Source organism: Schistocerca serialis, chromosome 1, assembly GCF_023864345.2.
Source record: "Schistocerca serialis cubense isolate TAMUIC-IGC-003099 chromosome 1, iqSchSeri2.2, whole genome shotgun sequence".
In the NCBI taxonomy this organism is placed as follows: Eukaryota; Metazoa; Arthropoda; class Insecta; order Orthoptera; family Acrididae; genus Schistocerca; species Schistocerca serialis.
Genome location: NC_064638.1, coordinates 69233661 through 69253032, shown reverse-complemented (window position 1 = coordinate 69253032; position 19372 = coordinate 69233661). Strand labels below are relative to the sequence as shown.

Here is a 19372-nt window from a genome sequence, read left to right as displayed (position 1 = left end):
ATTAGGTTCCTGTAATGGTACTGGTCTGGAAACATGGGTACAGGGAAAGGGTAAGATAAGATTATGAGACTGGCCGCTTCTTTTAATTTGGTTCTGATATTCTATAGATGAATACTTGGTAAAGTATTAAAGATTTTGCACTGAAAATCAGAAACAACAGCAGACATCTTAAATACTTTTTCTACGATCAAGTGCAGAGACTGATAGTACATAAATTCATAATGATGACACAAATGTGTGTGGTGAAACAAGTGCCAGGATATTCATTTTTCATGGACACTGTTGTGGAGGTATACAGGCATTTGAAATGAGGCAGCCACAGTTATAGAGTGCTGGGAGAGAGGTGATTTAAGCGTCAGCTGTATATTGAACAGGCACATTTGGAAAAGGTTCATCCTCACAATAGAATTTTGACGGGAGAGGGCAGTCAACACAGCAGGAAGGGAGACACAATGTCTCATTGTCAGTGATCTTGGCTGGAAAAAGCAAGATAGTGAACTGGTATTGCTGGGAATATTTAACCAGGGACTACTCTTCATCAGAAGAAGAAGAAGAAGAAGGAGGAGAAGAAGAAGAAACAAAGGATAGCATAGGTAGCTTAGCAGTACAATAAGAAATAGATAGGGGCAGACATAAATAAACCAAGTAACAACTGACAGCAGCGACCCATTATTAATTCATGATGCAGATTGGCAGAATGGACAACTGGGGTCATACCTCTTTGTTAGCAGAAAGAAATGAGCTAGGTGCCCAGAATACATCAAAACTAGTTCTCTCTGTCATGGGTGTGATACCATCTCTCTGACTGTCCTTTCGCTAGACCAACTGTCCCCAACCGTTCTTGACCAGGGATCACTTTGATTTCTTCATTCTTAGAAGGGACCACAATGTACAAGAAAAACAAACTGTGTCAATCTAAAGATAAACTTTAATCAAAACTTTTAACATCTTAGTAAAACAAAAGTAGTGTTATAATAGAAAACACGGAATTTTTAATAGAAAATTTAATTTGTAAATAATAGATTTCAGCTATCAGTCGTCCTTTTTAAATTTTATTGACAGATCTAGATTTCAGCTAGAAACTATATCTGCCAATAAAATTTAAAAAGGATGACTGATAGTTGAATTCTATTATTTACAAGTCAATATAACAGTCGCTGCATGCAACAGCCTTCTGAATGGAAGGTAACCTGAGAAAATATAATTCTATTTGTTTCAATGTCATTTTTGAGCTTGCATCTTGTGTACAAGTTCGGTAATCCTGGGGCTAATATTATTGCTCAAACGTACATGCATATCAGCACTTACTTTCAAATGATTCCTGGGCTTGTTTTCTTAATTACCAGCAAAGCAGAAAACCCTTGTTCACATAAATAAGTTGTGGAGAAAAGCACAAGATACCATAAAGTGATATCTCAAATTTTAGTTTTTGCAATTTTTTTTTACACCAAAACTGCTCATGAAAATCAGATTCAAACATGTTCTTACAGCTCCTGTCATTCTGGATTTCTTTTGCAACTTTTCCAGTATTAGGGCTAAAAGGGGTGCGAATCAGTTTTTGGCAAACTTTTGCTTCTATTTTATTATGTTCTGGGAAGTAACGATTTAATTGATCAGCAAACATTTGAAGACGACCCTTTACATTTTCTTATATGTTTGCCCTAATTGCGTCACAGATTTTATCATGAACAAGTGCTTTTAACATCACAAATGCAGAATAATTGTTTTTGCCAGTTTTACCTATCGATAATTGAAATTTGCAAATAAAAGCACGAAGTTTATCTTCAATGATAAAAACACCGTGTGGGAGAGAAATGGGCTATTTTAATTAGCCTCTGGAAGTAGAATGATATATTGGTAACACTGAATTGTTTGTAATATGTTTCAGGTGGGTACGCCGTTTGCTGAGATGGAGCGCTGCAGTGGACATGAATGTACTGTGGCTGTGAATGCCTTTTACAAAAATTGTAACTGTGTTGTTGCTGCTAGATGGGAATACCATTAACATTTCAGTCTTAGATGGAATGATCCTGTACCATGAGCACATGCAGTCAGTTACGGATGACAAACTTAGAAGCAACAAGAAGTGTACTTACGATGAAATCGCCAATAAGGCTCAGAAATTGTCAATCACAGGAATAAATAGAGAAGGTTCAAAACATAATCAACAGTCCAAAGCGTTCTGTGAGATAAGCTGCAGTAGTAGTGGGAATGTCCAGTTGTCGTGTGCACAGAATTTTATAAAATGATTTAAAGTTGCAATTATACAAGATAAAGGTTGTGCAACAGTTAAACGAAAAAGATTATGAAAAGCAAATGAGTCCATCTGTTGAACTGTGGACTGAAATTAGAGGCAATGAAGACTTCTTAAAATTTCTGTGGTTGCATGACGTACATTTTCATCCCAGTGGTTATGTCAACCATGGACCTTGCCATTGGTGGGGAGCCTTGCGTGCCTCAACGATACAGATAGCAGTACCGTAGGTGCAACCACAACGGAGGGGTATCTGTTGAGAGGCCAGACAAACGTGTGGTTCCTGAAGAGGGGCAGCAGCCTTTTCAGTAGTTGCAAGGGCAACAGTCTGGATGATTGACTGATCTGGCCTTGTAACAATAACCAAAACGGCCTTGCTGTGCTGGTACTGTGAACGGCTGAAAGCAAGGGGAAACTACAGCCGTAATTTTTCCCGAGGGCATGCAGCTTTACTGTATGATTACATGATGATGGCGTCCTCTTGGGTAAAATATTCTGGAGGTAAAATAGTCCCCCATTCGGATCTCCGGGCGGGGACTACTCAAGAGGATGTCGTTATCAGGAGAAAGAAAACTGGTGTTCTACGGATCGGAGCGTGGAATGCCAGATCCCTTAATGGGGCAGGTAGGTTAGAAAATTTAAAAAGGGAAATGGATAGGTTAAAGTTAGATATAGTGGGAATTAGTGAAGTTCGGTGGCAGGAGGAACAAGACTATTGGTCAGGTGAATACAGGGTTATAAATACAAAATCAAATAGGGGTAATGCAGGAGTAGGTTTAATAATGAATAAAAAAATAGGAGTACGGGTAAGCTACTACAAACAGCATAGTGAATGCATTATTGTGGCCAAGATAGACACGAAGCCCACGCCTACTACAGTAGTACAAGTTCATATGCCAACTAGCTCTTCAGATGACGAAGAGATTGATGAAATGTATGATGAGATAAAATAAATTATTCAGGTAGTGAAGGGAGACGAAAATTTAATAGTCGTGGGTGACTGGAATTCGACAGTAGGAAAAGGGAGAGAAGGAAACATAGTAGGTGAATATGGATTGGGGCTAAGAAATGAAAGAGGAAGCTGCCTGGTAGAATTTTGCACAGAGCATAATTTAATCACAGCTAACACTTGGTTCAAGAATCATGAAAGAAGGTTGTATACATGGAAGAACCCTGGAGATACTAAAAGGTATCAGATAGATTATATAATGGTAAGACAGAGATTTAGGAACCAGGTTTTAAATTGTAAGACATTTCCAGGGGCAGATGTGGACTCTGACCACAATCTATTGGTTATGAACTGTAGATTAAAACTGAAGAAACTGCAAAAAGGTGGGGACCTGGATAAACTGAAAGAACCAGAGGTTGTACAGAGTTTCAGGGAGAGCATACGGGAACAATTGACAGGAATGGGGGAAAGAAATACAGTAGAAGAAGAATGGGTAGCTTTGAGAGATGAAATAGTGAAGGCAGCAGAGGATCAAATAGGTAAAAAGACGAGGGCTAGTAGAAACCCTTGGGTAACAGAAGAAATATTGAATTTAATTGATGAAAGGAGAAAATATAAAAATGCAGTAAATGAAGCAGGCAAAAAGGAATACAAACGTCTCAAAAATGAGATTGACAGGAAGTACAAAATGGCTAAGCAGGGATGGCTAGAGGACAAATGTAAGGATGTAGAGGCTTATCTCGTGAGAGGTAAGATAGATACTGCCTACAGGAAAATTAAAGAAACCTTTGGAGAAAGGAGAACCACTTGCATGAATATCAAGAGCTATGATGGAAACCCAGTTTTAAGCAAAGAAGGGAAGCAGAAAGGTGGAAGGAGTATATAGAGGTTCTATACAAGGGCGATGTACTTGACGACAATATTACGGAAATGGAAGAGGATGTAGATGAAGATGAAATGGGAGATATGATACTACATGAAGAGTATGACAGAGCAATGAAAGACCTGAGTCGAAACAAGGACCCAGTAGTAGACAACATTCAATTAGAACTACTGACGGCCTTGGGAGAGCCAGTCCTGACAAAACTCTGCCATCTGGTGAGCAAGATGTATGAGACAGGCGAAATAGCCTCAGACTTCAAGAAAAATATAATAATTCCAATCCCAAAGAAAGCAGGTGTTGACAGATGTGAAAATTACCGAACAATCAGTTTAATAAGTCACGGATGCAAAATACTAATGCGAATTCTTTACAGACGAATGAAAAAACTGATAGAAGCCGACCTCGGGGAAGATCAGTTTGGATTCCGTAGAAATGTTGGAACACGTGAGGCAATACTGACCTTACGACTTATCTTAGAAGAAAGAGTAAGGAAAGGCAAACCTACATTTCTAGCACTTGTAGACTTAGAGAAAGCTTTTGATAATGTTTATTGGAATACTCTCTTTCAAATTCTGAAGGTGGCAGGGGCAAAATACAGGGAGCGAAAGGCTATTTACAATTTGTACAGAAACCAGATGGCAGTTATAAGAGTCGAGGGGTATGAAAGGGAAGCAGTGGTTGGGAAGGGAGTGAGACAGGGTTGTAGCCTATCCCCGATGCTCTTCAATCTGTATATTGAGTAAGCAATACAGGAAACAAAAGAAAAGTTCGGAGTAGGTATTAAAAACCATGGAGAAGGAATAAAAACTTTGAGGTTTGCCGATGACATTGTAATTCTGTCAGAGACAGCAAAGGACTTGGAAGAGCAGTTGAACGGAATGGACAGTGTCTTGAAAGGAGGATATAAGATGAACATCAACAAAAGGGAAACGAGGATAATTGAATGTAGTCCAATTTAGTCGGATGATGCTGAGGGAATTAGATTAGGAAATGAGACACTTAAAGTAGTAAAGGAGTTTTGCTATTTAGGGAGCACAATAACTGATGATGGTCGAAGTAGAGAGGATATAAAATGTAGACTGGCAATGGCACGGAAAGTGCTTCTGAAGAAGAAAATTTTGTTAACATCGAGTATAGATTTAAATGTCAGGAAGTCGTTTCTGAAAGTATTTGTATGGAGTGTGGAAGTGAAACGTGGACGATAAATAGTTTAGACAAGAAGAGAATAGAAGCTTTCGAAATGTGGTGCTACAGAAGAATGCTGAAGATTAGATGGGTAGATCACATAACTAATGTGGAGGTATTGAATAGAATTGGGGAGAAGAGGAGTTTGTGGCACAACTTGACTAGAAGAAGGGATCGGTTGGCAGGACATGTTCTGAGACATCGAGGGATCACCAATTTGGTATTGGAGGGCAGCGTGGAGGGTAAAAATCATAGAGGGAGACCAAGAGATGAATAGACTAAGCAGATTAAGAAGGATGTAGGCTGCAGTAGGTACTGGGAGATGAAGAAGCTTGCATAGGATAGGGTAGCATGGAGAGCTGCATCAAACCAGTCTCAGGAGTGAAGACCACAACAACAACAACTGTCAATGCTGCGGTAACTTTACAATTATGAAACTGTACAGATCACGTGCTTTTGAGGTGAAGAACACATTGAGCCATGTTTGGAGTGTATTTTCACCTGGAAAGGAAGTTCCTTGAATACTGTTAGATAGAAGATGGAAAGGTGAAAATCTGAGAGGGCAAGATTGGGTGAATAAGATGGGTGTAGAATGACTTCCCAACTCAACTCCTGTATATAATTTTTTTTAGTCAGTCTAGCAGAATGAGGGCAGGCATTACAGTGGAGTAACATCACTTCACACAGTCTTCCTGGATGCTGTACTTGGATTGGATCTCCAAGACCCCTCAGCTGTTGACCACAAATGTCAGCAGTGATGGTTAAACATCGGAGGTGCAATTTGTAGTACATCTCACCATTCCACCAGATGCAGAACATTATCTTTTGTGGATATGGCCACCTGCTGATTTTCATTATTTTGGCTTAGAGCATATGGCACTAGTACACCCGACTCTTGAACCTTCCCCATTGCATGCAAATGTCACACAGAGGTGGAACGACCACAGTTTATTACATCTGCCAGTTCTTGAGTACACTGATGTGGATCACTGTGGGTTAATACATTTAAATGATCTTCATCAAACCTCAAAGGTCTTCCTGAATGTGGAATCACTAATATCAAAATTATCTTCCTTAAAATGATAATACCACTTTGCTTCCATGGTCTGTGCAATGACACTATCCTCATACATTGTGCAAATGCTTCTGTCTGATTCCACTGCTGTTACCTCTCTAGTGAATTCAGACAAAAGAATGTTTCAGAAGAGTTCCCATTTCTCCACTTGGCAATCCATTTTTTAGCATCCACAGGTGCACTCACTATCTCCAAATGATAATATGTAAACTCAAACAGCAATAAATAAAAAATGACAGTCACTAAATAAACCCATAGCAACTGGAATACCAACACGCTAAACAAAAACACTACAAATTTTTGCACCAACATAATACAATGTGTTGTTAATGCTGAATGATTCTAATGTTCTATTAACGTCACTAGACTGGAGTGTGATCCTAACACAGCTGAGGTGTCATATGTATGGAAACTAATGAACTTTCCCCACATGATGTTAAGTTTCTGAAACAATTCTGTTATTGTTTTAATAACATCCATACATGTTGTCATCATCTAAAATGCAGGCAAATATGAGTAACTGATGATGAAGGTTCCTCGGGTCTCCAGCCTGACTAAGAGAGTTACCTACTGATGACAGACCTGTAAGAGATAAGCACCGTTTGAACGATCAGAGAAAATATCAAGTACTGTGTACTGAAAACATCATAAGATGATGTTAGACCCATCCTAACGGCAAAAGTAAAATCTTAAAGGATTTACAGTGTTACATGTGCACAAGTTATAAATGTTATAATGAATCTTGATGTGAATATACATAAATTGTACCGTATATGAACCCAACATATCAGCTACACATACATATAAGATTATGTATGCTTAGATTAAATCAAATGATGGTGAACTGTAGTGCTTATTTTGTACAAGTTATGTAAAACTATATATGTTTTGACAAAACAGACATCAGGAGGAACTACTCAACTATCAAACTCTTGGCGTGTTCTGTAAAAAGATTACATTTACATGTGTTATAGCGAATGAAGGTGTGGGTGCTTACAATGAGTCAAACATTTTTGGTTCATTTGTAGCAGCGGGGAATGCTAGACTTTGCTACAAGGAACCACATAAGGTGAAAACATTTATGGATTTATCTGAAATTTTGTGAGATCTCATAGTGATGCTGAATGTACAGGCTGTCCTTGGTCACTGAAATATGTGACGTACGTCACGGTTCCAGTACCACAGGTCAGAAATGACAGGCCTTTTCCTTGCAGCATCGGAAACTCTCAATCACGCACTCGCCCGTTCACACTATCCTATGAACATTTTGATAATACGAAATTTATCGTTCTGTGAAAACAGACTGTACTGCCCAGCCATGTTGCACCAACGGACTTAACCCTCCCGTTACCAAGCTTTTTCACACCTCTATTTTACCGAGCGGGGTATTTGGACTACCCCAAAAGAGTTTTGTATTTTATTGTAATATTTGTTCTCAGATTTCATTATTTCCATTGAATGAGTTTATTTAGTATTGAAAAACAGCTTTTCAGGTTATTAGAAGTATTTAATCAGATCACAGATGCAAATTACAAAAATTTTTTAATATCATTCACTAAATTCAGTACTCAACGAACAGATAATTAATAATCTATGTATCTCAACAGTCACTGCAGTAAAGTAACACAAGACTTCTTTCAACTTTTCAGACAAGTACATTTTTGCACTGCATGCACTTCACAGTAACAGTTTCTTCTCTGTGTATATTACAAACAAGTTTCTTGCTCGTTACACAACAGAATCTTGTTTTCCGATCTTCGTTTCTCTTGCAATCTTGACATCGTTGTGGTGTTGGTAAGTTGGAACTCTGGGTCTGGATCACTACTGTAGGAATTGCAATACCACAAGTTTCCAGTGCATCTTGTACATGTTTATGAAGACCATTGATATTTTTGGCTCTTTCTTCCATGTTGCCTTTGCTGAGTCCAAATGCCAATTCAGTCGTGAAGAGTTTACATCGGCTTTGGTTATTCTTCTGCCATTCAGGATATCTTTGAGTGTAGAGAATATATGCATTCAGTGCTGCAATATCTATCATTTCCATGAATATTCTTAGTGGCCACCGCCTCGTTCCTCTAACACAACTGTATTCTCTTGTCATTTTGTCCCCATTATCTACAGCACCTTTGGTTTTGTTGTAGCGCAGTATGATTTCAAGTTTGTGTTCACTTTCTTCCCCACTCACTTGTCTCTCATTACGCTGAGTAGAGAGTAGCATTACTGCATTTCCCAACCAGTGTCAAGTCATTTGTGAAACCAAACATTGAAGAGTGAACTTTTCTCTTTCTGTTTGGCAAGAATTCCTTCGGAATCTCTTTCTTATTGAAACACAAGGTACCAACCAATGTCGAGTTTTGTTTTAGTAGTTCAGCAGCCAATGGAAAACTGGTGAAAAAATTATCAGTTGTTACACCATGACCGTTATTCGGAAATGGTTCCATCAGATTCGAAACAACTCTCTGTCCTTGATTCACTTCCTGAGTATTGTCCACCATTCCTGTGTTAATTTGGATCCATAATAAGTAAGATGTCTTCACATAAGCACAAACCCAAATTTTAATGCCATACTTGCCAGACTTGCTCTTCATGTAAACCCTAAAAGGGCAGTTTCCTCGGTATGTTGCTAATCGTTCATCAATAGTCACATATTCATGAGGATAGAAGTTCCTGCACAAGTTAGATTGAAATTTGTTGAACACTACTCTGATGTCCTTGGTTTCATAAATTCTCTATGCTCTTGTGTCTCTGTTGTCAAATTGCAAGAATTTCAGTATAGACAAAAATCGGTCTCTTGACATGGCAGCAGAAAAGAATGGTTGCCAAAACGCAACATTACCTCCCCACAGATCGGAAGCACTTGTGTGATGTCCATGAGTTCAAGCAGCTCCTATTAGAATTGCTAATACAGCGTACACTTTAGTTGCATTTATCTCTCTCAAATGGTTCAAATGGCTCTGAGCACTATGGGACTTAACATCTAAGGTCATCAGTCCCCTAGACCGTAGAACTAGTTAAACCTAACTAACCTAAGGACATCACACACATCCATGCCCGAGGCAGGATTCGAACCTGCGACCGTAGCAATCGTGCGGTTCCAGACTACAGCACCTAGAACCGCTCGGCCACTCCGGCCGGCTATCTCTCTCCATGTCGTTTTGTTCAAAGAATGAGCTGCATTCCACAAAGAAATTACTCGTTTGGCTTCCCAGTTCGTTTCTTCTACAATAATGCTCACGATTTCCGGTGAGATGAATAATAAAAATGACTCTGTTATTGTTTTGATTGTTTTTCCATCATTCACTGTGCCAGGTGTTACATTCAAAATGTTGCGACGTCGACGCCGCCTGCCTTTTGGTGGTTCACTAGAAAATTGTAGTCCACTTCTAGGAACAAACAAATCTCCAGTGTCTTCGTCTTCTTCTTCTTCATCATTCTCTTCTTCTTCTTCTTCTTCACATGAATATGTAGTGTCTTCTGATATTTCATCATCAGCTTCATCTGATGCTATGTCAAGAGTTTCCATATATTCATTCAGTTTATTGTCAATGTCCCATTCATTTTCATCATCACTGACATCAGAATTGTATAGAATTTCCATGATCTCTTCGCTAGAAAGTCCTTTGGACATCCTTACTTGCAAATGAAATACTGACTCGTGTAATGTCAGCTCAACAGTGAACGTCAAATTCAAATCAACAATAGTAACCATCAACAATAACAAACATTGGGTCTATGGCAAAACTCAACAAAGAAGATGAATGACAGATATATTTCCCAAAATCTTCTTTTTCTACAAATAAGACGTTTCATACTAAGTGGGGTAGTCTCACAATCCCACCAATAAATGACTTGAATAACAATAATAAAGCCACAAAAATTAGACAGTTGTGAGTGTGTATTCAATGTCAATCATTTTAGTACAAAGCCATGAAACCACAGGCATGTGGCCCTTCAGACAACATTATTATAGGAAAAAAAATCAACCTGGGGTAGTCAGAATACCCCGCTTGGTAATGCGAGGGTTAACAAGGTATGCTCAGAATGTGTGAGTGTGGCCTTGCAAGAGGCATATAGTAGTTACTCCGCAATAATGGAGCAATGGACTAACTCTGAACACGCCCTCTGTTGCAGCATGGGCTTCAAAAATTAAACTTTCAGAATACGTAAACAAAAATGTAAAATAAGAGTTTTGACATGTCTAATGAAAACATTAAAATAAGATTGGCTAAAGATACAATAAAAATTAAAACTGAAAATAAATTTTAATATGTTATGATTGTATCTACAAACTATCCTGCTGGAAGAACATTCACAACTGAGCATTATACCAGAGGTTGAAAATATTGCTTCACTTGTAAAATTCTTTTATTGTTTAATGATTGGTTTCAGGCTCTTATAAGTCATTCTTCAGATGTCATAACTTGGTGCTGTGGCCCCCGAGTGCCACAGTGGACGTGTACTAGGCGCGGTGTGCTACCTACGAGTGCAGAACAGGGAGTCCTCCCTAGTGTGGACGAACCCTTTGAATTCGAAACTCTATCACAGCACACTGTTTCTCATGCACTGACATAGTTCCATTTACACACCACCATGTCACACATAACAGTTTGGAGCCCTCTAGTGGCAGAGGACTGAAAATATGTAGACATGAAGAATTAAGATGTAGAATGTTAATAACATTTGTTTTATTTGAAAAGTTTTAAGAGTTCTCACATAAAATATTTGTGAGGCATTACTTTTCAGCACACCCTCATAGTTTTATTCATCCTCTCAAAGGGCCCTGTACAAAAGCAGACACTTTGTTTCAATTTCCTCTATTATTGCCCCTCTGATATCATATTTTCATTTACAGTGTCAATCCACACATGATCCATTTTAGCGCTGCCAATGTTTATCATTTAAAAGTGCACTAACAATGCTGGTAATATTGCCTATCATTCTCCCAAGCCTCTACCTACATGCTTTCGCTTTTGTACAAGTCTGATAGGTTACTTTATAAATATCAAGATAATATTTTTACAGTTCATCTTCAGTCTGTCTTCTTACAGAGTGTTGCAATAGGTTCATAATTATATTAAAAACTAGCTGTTCTCCTTAGTTTTAGCAACTCACCTTCAAATACTTGAAGCAACTTGTTTTCAGACAACAGTTTGAACTGAGCGTTCACAGTGTGCCATGTAACTAAAGCCTCAGCAGAAGAACGCAGCTGTGCTGAAACGGAGCTACTGACATTTAGGGCTGGGCTGCCAACACCACGGATGTGACCAACTAGGACTGCAACCTGGCTCACCTCTGGGCAATATTGTATTGCCTTAGAAATAAAAAGGATAGAACGTTACATGATAAAACAGGGCAGCAATAAGAACTGGCAAAACTTACGGACAAAATTCTTCTTTTACACTTGCAATGAAAAAAAAAAAAGTTATTTCTATTTAACAACTAACGAATAACCTTTCTCTAGAGAGAAATTAATAGCTTTGTTAAAGACACTATTACCCACGATAAATTACAAAGAAATTATAAGATATGAGCATTTCAATAATGTAACTTCACATAATGTCATCCTTTCTCTTCTACAAAAAATTGAATTATTTTTTCACTATTGTTCCCCTTCTCTTGTAGCAACTTCTTTCATTCTATTTTGAATTTTTACTTGGATGTGTGTGCAAGATTCACCTTATAAGTTAATCTGTGATTCTCCCAATCCAGATTGGATAAAGTCATCAATCAAGCTATTATGGACACATTTTTCTGGTCTTATTCAGCCCTACAATGCCAGTTATAGTTATATCGGTCCCAGCACACAGCTTTAACATAGCAATACCTTTAACAACTGAAATACCTGATTGCATATAGTATACACGTTTCTACTTTTAAACAAATAAATCTGGTTTTAGGCTACTCAATAAATCTTTTAACACTAGCAAAAGGCAGCTATGTTCTCCTATAATACATTATATTCTGTCATGATGCTCTTCACTTCAGTATCACCACATATTCCCACACACCTGTAGTTTCTAAAGATTAATATCAATAATACCTTGGCATGTAGCACCACTCTTATTATAATGAAGACTTTTGGGTTTTTAATGCAGGACAAGTGACAGGTGCTAAATCAGTGGTTCACATCAACTGTTATTAATATATTCAGCATGTCATTCTCTTTAAGACAGAAGGATTTCTTACAAAAGCTTTAATTTGCTAAACCCCAAAATGGTGAAGCCAAGGAACTTTCAGTAGAAACATCCTGTCCAGTTGTCATGGCACTGACAGTATTCACCAGACCATAGCTGAGGAAAAAAAGGCAAACTAAACCTGTGAATAGCTAATTCTGGTTTAACCCTCTGTGCAGTTCATGTTTGACACCAACCTTGTGGTATTCCAAATGTAACTTTTAGCTTGTTACTGTAAGGTAAGCTCAGCTACTTAGCTGCAGTGCATGCTGTTCAGCAGAACGCAGCTGATATCAATGCCTCATGTGTTGCTCTGTATTATAGATCATCTACTCCATCCCCCTCAAAAACAGGTCCTATAAACTGAGCTGATGCAGTTAAACTTCCAGCACATCCCAAAACTCTCTTTCCCTGATTCTTCACTAGATCCTACCTTAGTCATAATTCCACCCCCTTTTTTCTCTATAGCCTGCAAAAGAACAATTCCATTTCTTGTCAGTGTATTTCCATTCCTCCCTCTTGGATTCATAGCTTTCTGATCTTCCATGCACTCACTTTATTAATTAGATAGTTATCTATCATTATTATTTTATGTTCATTAGTTTCATTTTCTTCATCTGTTTCCCTCTACCTCTCATGCATTCATATTTTTTTTTTAACCGGTTGCTTCAGTCTGTCCTCTTGACTTTACTGTATGTAAGACTGTACCTGTCTTCAGTCACCTAGTTAGCTAATTGTCTGCCCCTGTATTCCTCATTGTTATCCTGCTCCACCTTTCTTTCCCAACTCAGTGCATTTGTATTCATTAATTTTCTGCTCAGAAAAAGTAGGATGATGAGGAGAAGCTACTATATTTCACTCACCACTTTGCTCTAATGAAGAGAATGGATCAGTTGGTTCTTTTAGTTATTGTTTATATTGAATAATCATTGTTCCTTTTACTTCGTGTTCATTTTCCTTACCTCTTGCCCACATTTTATTTTTCATTGTGCTGCCGTTCTTTAGCTTAATCATCTCTCTGCACCCTGCAGTTTATTTTTATCTCTTACATCTGACAGCTGCTTAAAGTACATTGTTAGTTTTTCAGAATATGAAGGAAAAGAGGAAAGATGTAACACCAAAAAATACAGTAATCAAGGTTTTCACATGAGTCCATTCAAACTTAACTCCACAACACAAGAAGATGAATAAATGACAATTAAAAGCAGTCAAAATACACTCCTTAAAAAGTTCTTACTATCCGCGTACATAATTTAATAATCTATGTCTTTGTCACTATCTACAACAGGCAAAAAGCCAGGGAAGATTATGCCTAATTGGTTCTCCATCATTGCACCATTTTCACAAATAAATCATACCTACAATTAAACATCTCATAAAATTGATGCAGTAAACAGCTTCTAACCAACAACATGGACAAGAAAATATAGTACAAATACACTATTCTACAAACTTCAAAAAAGTTTTGCATTACCCCCGTTCCCAGAAATCCTGAAGATAGGCATTGACTGTGGATATTGTATCACAGACACAGTCCCTTTGACTGTTCAGAGATGTCACTAAACCCATCCAAAGCTGTAAACAACCATACACGAGCAGTGCCTATTAGACAGAGAGGGTCCAACAGCTGATCAGTTCCAGTCATTCCACCAAGAAGGAAATACACGGATCATGTTGTCTGTAGTTTAACCAAGCCTAGGCAGTCAATACTGTGATTCAATCGCATCCAGGAAGGGCTCTTAACAAGGGAAGTGTCCAGGCATCTCGGAGTGAACCAAAGCGATGTTGTTCGGACATGGAGGAGATACAGAGAGACAGGAACTGTTGATGACATGCCTTGCTCAGACCACCCAAAGGCTACTACTGCAGTGGATGACTGCTACCTACGGATTACGGCTCAGAGGAACCCTGACAGCAACACCACCATGTTGAATAATGCTTTTCGTGCAGCCACAGGACGTCATGTTACAACTCAAACTATGCACAATAGGTTGCGTGATGCGCAACTTCACTCCCGACGTCTATGGCAAGGCCCACCTTTGCATCCACGACACCATGGAGCGTGGTACAGATGGGCCAAACAACATGCCAAATGGACTGCTCAGGATTGGCATCACGTTCTCTTTACCGATGAGTGTCGCATATGCCTTCAACCAGACAATTGTTGGAAACGTATTTGGAAGCAACCCAGTCAGGCTGAATGACTTAGACACACTGTCCAGCAAGTGCAGCTAGGTGGAGGTTCCCTGCTGTTTTGGGGTGGCATTTTGTGAGGCAGACTTATGCCACTGGTGGTATGGAAGGCGCCGTAACAGCGGATCGGTAGTGCAACTAATTCGGCAGCATATTGGCGAGGCATTTGTCTTCATGGACAACAATTCGCACTCCCCTTCCCCTTGTGCACATCTTGTGAATGATGTCCTTGAGGATAATGACATTGTTCAACTAGAGTTTCCAGAATGTTCTCCAGACATGAACCCTATTAAACATGCCTGGGATGGATTGAAAAGGATTGTTTACAGACAACATGACCTACCCTCCACTCTGAGAGATCTATGTTGTATCGCCACTGAGGAGTGGGACAATCTGGACCAACACTTCCTTGATGAACTTGGAACTGAGGTGATGCAAAACGTTTTTTGATGTGTGTATATGACAGTAGAACATAACTGCAGGTCAAATATCTGTGTCAGTTTAATTAAAGTATCTTAGAAAATGAGTAAGAAATAAAATTAACAGGGTGTTCTGAAATGCCACTCAAATCTTACCATTGCTTGCAAATTTTTTTCTCTTCCTTCTGGATTAAGCAGCCAGTCAGCAATCTTTGGATCACAAGTCAGACCACGAAGTCGCATACCAAGGCAGTTATACAAAGCTTTGTACATTTCTTTTCCATCAAACACACTTACTGATTTCTGGCAAGTGGAATTTGTGAGCATTTCTTTAAGCAGCAGAATCCTTTCTTGTACAGGAATGGCATCAGAGCTGTTATCTAAGAGGTGGAATATATTTAAAGAGGATTGGTGATTAACCACAACTAAAAAGTACTAAGATTAATTTGTAATTGCAGGGTCATGATATTACTGGAGAAAAGATATAAAGGAGATAAATGTCTTTTGTGTTCAATTATATTGTTTCATTTGACTTATTTTCATTACATGGAGACTGTGTTGTGTACCTAACATTTCATACTATCTACAAGTACATGGTGTTGTTGATAAAAGGGAATAGTTAGAAAAAATAAAGCAACATTTAAAACTTTATTTCAAGTTTAAAATGTTTTGAGCAGGATTGCAAAGGCACTAAACATCACTTTTAAAAAATCATAATGGTCAAATGCTGTGCATTTTGCTGCATGCATTCAGTGTGTCATTACTGTAGGTTTCAAACAGTGGGAGAAAAGTTTCACGTGGAATGTTGGTATTTCTTCTTCAGTATCTGTCTTGATCTGAGCTAGGGTCCTTGGCTTAGTCCAGTCCACTGCGCCCTTCAGATACCTTCATAAAAGGAAGGCACAGACAAAGAGGCCTAAAGACCAAGGCAACAGTGTTAGCAACCCCAAACAAACACCGTACTATTGCCGTAGACTGGTGATGTGATAGGTGCCTTGATCCCATTGAAACCATTCATCTTGAATGTCAGTATTTAGAAATGTAGGGATCTTCAAGCTGAAAACATATCTGACATGTTCAGATAATGTTTAGATGTCACAGCGACAGTGGCACCTCAGTCATCACCAAAGAAGTAAGAGCCCATCATCCCACAATATACCAGTGCAATCCATAGAAGTACTTTGTAATAAATGCTTGTGAAACTGAGCAGGGTTACCCTGAGCCCAGAAATGAAAGTTCCACTTATTCACAGAACCACCTCAATGGCAATGGGGTTCATCAGACATTGATTGTTTTTGAAAGAAGTTTGTACCTTTACTGACTGCAGTGAACAACTGTTCACAAATTTGCAGGTGCAGAACATAGTAATTAAGTCTGAGGTTTGTTCAGATGAAAGTCAAGCTGATGAAATATATTTTGAATGCTTCAACATTTGAGTCGAAATAAAAGGCAGTGAATGTCAAGGATACTTTCATGACAGCATACAAGGCTTTTTAATCAAAGCTGAACCTGTCTCTTAGTGCTGCTATCAAAGTGTAAATGTATCAATAAAACATATTTACGGCAACTGCAAGCTCTGCACTCCCATGTTGACTAAATATCTGTTCCTATTACACAGTTTTATGCCTTTCTACCACTTCTCCTACTGCTATATGGTTAACAATATCAATTACAAATTTTCCTGTTTCTCTACGGCAGCTATCACATTTATGATAGCACACTCAATACGAAATACATTCATGTGTCATTTTAAGAGGAGTATCATGCCTTACTAAGTGCAGGTTCATTCCTATAATACAAAAAACTTATTCACAATATTGAACTGTACTGTGTATTTATAAACAAAAATAATCAATTTGTGAAAACATAATGTAATTGGATGGATAAGAAATCTACTCACACAGAACAACACACATATAAAAGATATTAAAGTCTGCAAGTTTTCAGAGCCAGTGGCTCCTCCTCCTGGCAGAAGGGTTGAGTTGGGTTGATTTAGGAGGTCACTGGTCTCATCGGATTAGGGAAGGACGGGGAAGGAAGTCGGTCAGGTCTTGTCAAAGGAACCATCTCGGCATTTGCCTGGAGCGATTTAGGGAAATCACGGAAAACCTAAATTAGGATGGCCGGACGCGAGATTGAACCATCGTCCTCCTGAATGCGACTCCAGTGTGCTAACCACTGTGCCATCTTGCTCAGTGCAGAAGGGTTGAAGAGAATTAAAAGGGGTGAATGACAAGAACTGGTGAGGTTTAGGAAAGGGAGTAGAACTCAGAAAAGTTGTGCAGAATCCTGGGAGACGGGAGACTAACATGATGGGATCAGAAGGAAAGACTGATTGTTGGAGACTGCACCAGACGAGATTTGGCAACCTGAGAGCTTAAAGGTGGAAGATAGGGTAACATGCAAGACAGAAGTTACTGCCGAAATATTGTGCACTAGTTAATAAGAGCGAAAAGCTAATGCATTTTATGTGATGGGTGGGAAGGAGTGGCAAAAAAAATGACAGATCAGGAAATGAAAGATGCAGAGAACTGAAAGGGAGTGAAGAAAGGAATAGTTACTGTGGACAAATGCTGAGAACAAAGAAATTAACGTAAATTAAGGCCAGGTGGGTGGCAAAACAAAGGATATGTTGCAGCATCGATTCCCCCCTATGGCGCTCTTTTTAACTGGTGCCCAGGAGAAAAATCCAGGTAGCATGCGTGGTGAAACAGACACTAAGGTCACAACTGTCATGTTTTAGAGAATGCTCAGCAACAGTATAAAGTGTGTTGCCAGTATACACCTTCTCCCTATGCTCATGCATCCTAACTAATACTTTGTTAGTAATCATGCCCATGCAGAAAGCCAAACAGTGTTTACATAACAGTTGGTATACAACAAGTTTCATTTTGCAGTTGGGTCTGCCTTTGCTAGTACATGTTTTGTCAGTTACAGAGCTGATATAGGTGGTGGTAGGAGGGTGCATAGGGCAAGTCTTACAGTGGGGACCATCACGGTAAGAACCATAAATAGGGTAGGGAAATGGGTGCAGAAGGAGCATAGGGTATGACAAGGACATTGTGGAGATTGGGAAGGTGACAAAAAGTTATTCTATATGTGGTGGAGAAAATTTTGGACAGAATGGATCTCATTTTAGGATATCATAGCTGTATTGAAGTAGCTCAAGACCAGAATAATACTGAGTTACAAGTGTTTTACTCCTAAGTTGTTTTTTCTAGGGATTGGCAGTATCAGGATTGGATATGATGGCCTGGGAAATTTGCTTTTGAACTAGGCTGGTGAGGTAATTATGCCCAACGAGGGATGAGTTGGATGGGTGGATGGATGGAGGTTTTAGATGAGTGTCAGAAAAATACAAAAAACAGGAAGCCAAAACAGCACGTACGACACAGGTAACAAAAGTTAGAAAACTATGAGCGTATCTACACAGAAGCACAGAATGAAGTATTGCGTCACTAGTAAAACATTAAATACACGGAAAGAAAGTGGTATAAGGAGCTAAAACAATATGGCAGATGGATGTGGCTGGCTGACTACAAGATAAAAAAAGGAGGAGCCAGCCACACTGCAACACACTAAAACCCCCAGCCTAAAAGTTTAGGCCAGTGTCCAGACACATCACAAAACTTTAAAAGTTTTGTCACACTTGTCTCATCATCAGCTAAAACAGAGGGTAGATCCCCACCAATATTTGCTTCTGCCCTTGCATCACAGTATAAAATGCACTCTGTTAAAATAAGGGGGATAGAGATGGCAAACCAAAAGCATCACAAAATGGGGGATCCTCTCACCAGACTAAAAAGCTATGTGTGAGAGGGCAGTGCCCATTTCTAAGACGGGAGGGTCATTTCATCCCTCCTGAGCAACTGACAGGAGGAATGTCACAGCCGGGTTCTTGACTTCACCAACCACAGCTTATTGGCCATCACCACCAGCCATATCTCATCCGACAACTGCATATACTTCCTATGTAGTGCAGAAGTGACAGCCTGCAAAAGGAATAGGACACACTGCCACATCCTATCCTTTGCAGGTCTCCTTGGCAGCCCAACTAGCCTGTTCATTTCCCTGCATCCCTACATAACCTGGCACCCAGCACAACGATGCCTGCTTACCCCGCCGTTGGAGCAAGTACAGTTGGTCACATATCAGCTGGGCCAACTCCTCAGTGGGATGCAGGTTGTAGAACGATTGTAATGCACTATGGGAATTGGAGCAGATGAGAAACCGATTGCCCC

At 39.2% G+C, this 19372-nt stretch overlaps 1 protein-coding gene across 1 annotated transcript in view; it reads right to left on the bottom strand.

The window, feature by feature from the left end:
• LOC126470012 (DNA polymerase theta-like) overlaps positions 1 to 19372 on the bottom strand; it is a 347322-nt gene that overhangs the window by 55563 nt on the left and 272387 nt on the right. Inside the window, exons 20-21 of the mRNA XM_050097913.1 lie at positions 15288 to 15511; positions 11459 to 11657 (exon numbers count right to left, since the gene is read on the bottom strand). Of these exons, the coding sequence (XP_049953870.1) occupies positions 11459 to 11657; positions 15288 to 15511 (423 nt within the window). The remainder of the gene's footprint in view (positions 1 to 11458; positions 11658 to 15287; positions 15512 to 19372) is intronic.